Source organism: Vombatus ursinus, unplaced genomic scaffold (assembly GCF_900497805.2).
Source record: "Vombatus ursinus unplaced genomic scaffold, bare-nosed wombat genome assembly UNPS02005226.1, whole genome shotgun sequence".
NCBI lineage: Eukaryota > Metazoa > Chordata > Mammalia > Diprotodontia > Vombatidae > Vombatus > Vombatus ursinus.
Genome location: NW_020945004.1, coordinates 181,577 through 187,002, shown reverse-complemented (window position 1 = coordinate 187,002; position 5,426 = coordinate 181,577). Strand labels below are relative to the sequence as shown.

The 5,426-nt window shown below is 35.6% G+C and overlaps 1 protein-coding gene across 1 annotated transcript in view; it reads left to right on the top strand.

The window, feature by feature from the left end:
• LOC114030016 (aldehyde oxidase 4-like) overlaps positions 1 to 5,426 on the top strand; it is an 88,941-nt gene that overhangs the window by 3,513 nt on the left and 80,002 nt on the right. The window contains 1 exon segment of the mRNA XM_027844680.1: positions 4,248 to 4,360. Coding sequence (XP_027700481.1) covers positions 4,248 to 4,360 — 113 coding nt within the window.

Below are 5,426 nucleotides of genomic sequence, written 5' to 3'. Positions count from 1 at the left end.
TACCAACATATCAGATATGTGGTTGAGATATTTATAGACTTTTGTAAGACCAGAAATGAAAAGTCCCTATATCTTAACATCAAAAATTATGTCTCTGTGATTACAGTAATCATACATTCCATATTTACTGGCATGCTTCTGACTTCAAGAAGAGAAAGTATAATACTAAATGAGACTTTGAAAAAGAAATCCTTTGTCAGATCATATGTTTCAATTTTTGGTTTTGAAAACATGGTCATTTGGGCAGCTAGGTGGCCCGGTGGATAGAGCATCAGCCCTGGATTCAGGAGGACCTGAGTTCAAATTTGACCTCAGACCCATAACACTTACTGCTGTGTGACCCTGGGAAATCACTTAACCCCATTGCCTAGCCAAAATAAAAACAAAACAAACAAACAAAAAAATAAACCATGGTCATTGTCTTTAGATAAATGCTTTTTTAAATGTCAGCTTCTTGTGAGTAGAAATTGCTTAATTCTCTGTTCCTGTATTCCAAGTGCTGTACCCAGTACCTGGTAGTAGGTTTTGATGAGTTTTTCTTAATTAACTGATTTTTATGTTGACTTTGATAGTAACTATGAGTGCACAAGTGCTATTTTGAAACTGATTGTATCTAAACAATAATTTAATAGTGTGTAAGGCTGTGATAACAACAACAAAGATTTAGTACCTTCTTTGTGCCCAGCTCTGTGTTTAAGAGCTGGGAAGATATACACAGTTTAGATGTAATCCTTGCCCTCAGGGAGCTTGAAGTTTAGTTCTATCAAGAATTTTGACTTTGAAACTTTTCTTTATTGAGGCAAAATTAAAATGTTTTTAAATACACGTGAAAATTTTACAGTATAACATTATCAGTAAATTGAGGACCCCACCTGCCCACCAATCTCAGAAGAAAAGACATTTCTTTATTTCCTTTTTTTTTTTGCTTAGTCATTTGGGGTTAAGTGACTTGCCCAGGGTCACACAGCTAGTAAGTGTCAAGTGTTTGGTCTGAGGCCAGATTTGAACTCAGGTCCTCCTGACTTCAGGGCTGGTGCTCTATCCACTGTGCCACCTAGCTGCCCCTATTCCTTTATTTCTAAGGAAGAAAAATGTGATTTCAGTTTATTTCTACTTTCATTATGGCTTTGTTCCTCATTTATGCCCTCTCTACCATCTTAAAACTCTTCCTTTCCACAGTCACCTTTGCCTTTGACATTAAACATGCACATGCCTCCATTGCAACTGGGAAAAAGAAAACACTTGGTTATAGTGTCTCCTTTTAGCAAAGTCCTTTTTCTTTTCTTTTCTTTTTCTTTATTACCAAGCTTCTTGAAGAATAAACTACCTCCATTTCTTTCCGCCCATTCAGATACCAATATTTCACTGAAGGGATAGTGTAGCTATTTTCTATTCACTATTGACCCCATTTTTTACTCACTATAGACCCCATTTTTGTCAATGCTATACCACCTTCTTCCCTGCCATCTAGGTGCAAAATCTTCTTTACGTATTTGGCAATTCTTTTTTTTCTAGTCACCAAATTCTGTTAATTATTCTTTCTCAATTTTCTTGAATTCTTAGTTCTTCATCCTCACTACTACCCACTCTAGTTCCCATCACCTCACATCTAGATGAATGAAATAGTCTCCACTAGTCTTACTGCTCCAATCTCTTGCCCCTCTGATCCATACTGCATTGATGATAGACTAATCTTCGTATAACATTGCTTTTATAATATTACACTCACATCTCAAAACTTTATTGCTTTCTCATTACCTAGAGGAAAAATTCCAATTATTAGCTTGTTATTTAAGATCTTTATAATAAAATTCGAAACTAACTGTAGATTCATCTCTGTTTCTGCTACAAAAAGCACTTTGTAAACCTTAATGTGTTATTGTTATTATGGTTATTATTATTATTACTACTATTATTGTTATTGCAGATATTGCCTATTGGTAGTTTATTGTGAGGGTAAAAAGGTTGTCTTTTTATTTTGGATCACTTGCATGGAAGAAATGGCATATAATCTTATTAATGACATTATGATGAGTAAAGAAGGTGGAAGTCATATAGTCAGACTGAGAAATAACAGAAGAATACTCCCTGAGACTTACAAAATATTAAAATATATAAAAAAAGACTAATGGTTAATTGGTTAACTAAGACAGGAGAAGAATTTTAAAGGATAAGTATAGAATTGCAATGTCTGCCAGTCAAAGTAATTCCAGATTAATGATATCGTGATACGTTGAAGTAAGTGATCTTAATGTTTATTGTCCTGAAATCTATCTAAAACAAGAATGTCCCTAATGAAAATAACTTTAGTAATATAGAAGTATAGGGTATAATTCCCCAGGAAGGAGAAGAAATCTTGAACTCTGAGATTCAGCTCTTTCTTCTCATTTAATACCTAGTGATTAGAATATCAAAAGCTCAAGCCTTCATCATAGATTTTCTCAGATCAAGATGGTATTTATAAGACTTACTCTAAGACTGTGTACTTGGGCTCTGTGCTACATCAAAACAAGAAACAGTGATTCCCAAAGAACTCCCTAACAGCACATTCTGAAGTCCCTTGACATTACATTCTAGTTCTCACAAAACGATCAAAATTGTGGAGGATATTAAAAGGGACTTTAAAAATATTCAAGTCAAATACTACATATAAGTCAAGTACTACATAGAGTGATCTTCAAAACCAATTCATACACTCCATACTCATTTTCCCATCTCCCCAACCCATTCCTCATCTCTCCTGCCAGCAATTCCACACTTTTATTGTCAGGAACCATAGTACCTATGAGTTAGAAGTAGGTTAGAAGTCATCTAGTCTCAGGTCTTTCCCTGTCCTGAAATTTTTTTATAAATATATTTCACAGACTGTTATCAGGCCTCTAGATGCACAGAGAGTGAGTCTAACCCTTTTTCCTTTTGACAATTTTTCAAATAATTTTTGATAGAAATGACAGTCCTTCCTCCCAACTCCTCCACCCACCTCCCACATTCCCTTCCCACTCTAGTGTTCTCTACTCCTGGATGAACATATCCAGTTCTTTCTACTATTCCACATATGATAAAGTTTTCAAACTATTCAATGCCCTGTATGCCCTATAATTTATCCATGTCTCTTAAGTTGTGCTGTCTATAAATGCACTGTCCAGATTTAGTGATCTAACCAACACTATGTACAGTAAAACTCTTACCTTTATTGCACTGGCACTATTAATGCCTCTATTGGTGAAGTCTAAGATAACGCTTTTTCTAAAGACTCATCCTGACACCTCTTCCTGCCCTGGAGAGAAATCTGGGTTCTCACAGATGATGACAGCAGAATGCAAGTTTTGTCAAGTTCTAAGATGTTTGATGGACAACTAGGTGGTACAGTGGATAGAGTGCCAGGCTTGGATTTAGGGAGTTTCATCTTCCTGAGTTCAAATCTGGCCTCAGACACTTACTAGCTGTGTGATACAAGGTAAGTCACTTAACCTTGTCTGACTCAGTTTTCATCTGTAAAATGAACTGGAGAAGGAAATGGCAATATACCTACAGGATACAAAAACAATTGCTCAGTTTAAACCAGTGGTGACAAATTCAAATAGAAACAGATTCTCGAGAGAAGCATACTTACTTAGAAAACCACAAATGAATAATGTATATTGCAATTTATTTTGTTAAACATTTCCCAATTATATCTTGATCTGGTTCATCCACATTTGGGAGTTTTGTGGTGCCTTAGGAGTTGGCATTCAGGGTAAGTTAGGGGGAGGACTGCAAGGTTTACATCTCTGATTTAAATAATTCATTAGGTGGAAAATCAAGCAAAACAAATTATTTGGTTTCAAATTTTTAAAAAATGGTTGAATGGAAAAATATTTCACTGTTCAACCAATTGTGATGGTGTTACAGACTCACAGCTTTATACAGGTTTCTTCTTGCCTCTAAACTCATTAATGTAAAAAAAAACACTGAAAGTTAAGGATTTCTCCAAAAAGAAAGAGTTTGGGGCCTGACTTGATCTTGCTTCTTCCACTAACAAGATTGTGACCTTGGGTAAATCTTTTCATTTCTAAAGCCCTAGTTTCCTCAGCTGTATAATGGGAAAATTGGACTGAATGATCTCTAAGGTGTCTTCTATCTCTTTAGGTCTGTGATCTGAGATATGGGAAAGTTGACCATTCCGTAATGATCAGTTCTTGGACTTGTTAAGTATCAGTGGGAAAATTTTATATGAAAAAAAGCTGCCTGCATCCCTATTTCCTTGACTACTTTCCTTCCTAGTCTGCCTGACAGGAACCAAATATGGCTGTGGAACAGGAGGCTGTGGGGCCTGCACAGTGATGATATCAAAATACAACCCAGTCACCAAGAAGATCCGGTATCCTTTGTAATGATCCACGTTGGGGGAATTTTGTGGTTGAAGGAGGGGAAGCAGAACAAATACCCTAGGGAAGTTTGTCTGAGATACGTTCTGCTTTGAACAACTCCCACTAGGCACCCTAAATTCTCTGCCTGACTGCCCAGACCTAGAACCCCTCTTGGACTTACTCTCTCTGGTAATTCCCTTGGCCATAAATTTTCCCTGCTTTCAGTTACCATGCAATGAGTTATGCTGTTGCACATCCCATAAAACATATATTAACCCAAAAATATCACTCAGGATTAAAGATTCAGGCTTCCCTGGATTTTTTAAAATTTAGATAACACTAAAACATCCTAGAGAAATTTGGCAATTTTTAAGAAGTGGTAAATGTACAGTCAATTTATTTTTCTGGTGATCATTCTCTCACAAATCAGTTCCATTCATGTAATTTTGTAAACTTCATTTATTGATTACTTGACTGATATTTTTGTATTGTTGAATTGCTTTTCCCCTTTAGTAGTATTTTTTTTCCAATGTGTAAAGATAATTTTCAATCTTCATTTTTGTAAAATTTTAGTTCCCAATTTTTCTCCCTCCCTCCTCTCCCCCCTCCCCAAGACAGCAAGCAATCTGATATAAATCTTACACATGTTCAATCATGTTTAACATATTTTCACATTAGTCATATTGTAAAAGAAGAATCAGAACCAAAGTGAAAAAAAGTGAAAAAAAATATGCTTTGATCTGCATTCAGACTCCATAGTTCTTTCTCTGGATGTGGTTAGCATTTTCTGTCACAACTCTTTTGGGATTGTCTTGGACCATTGTATAGCTGAGAAGAGCTAAGTCTGTCATAGTTAATCATCACACAATGTTACTGTTGTTTTGTACAATGTTCTCCTGGTTCTGCTCACTTCACTTAGCATCTGTTCATGTCTTTCTAGCTTTTTCTGAAATCTATCTGCTCATCATTTCTTATAGAACAATAGTATTCCATTACATTGAATTTTGTTTTAAAGTATTGATATATCAATACATTCTGCATTTGTGAGTCCTGTAGAATTACTGATAGTAAATTTGA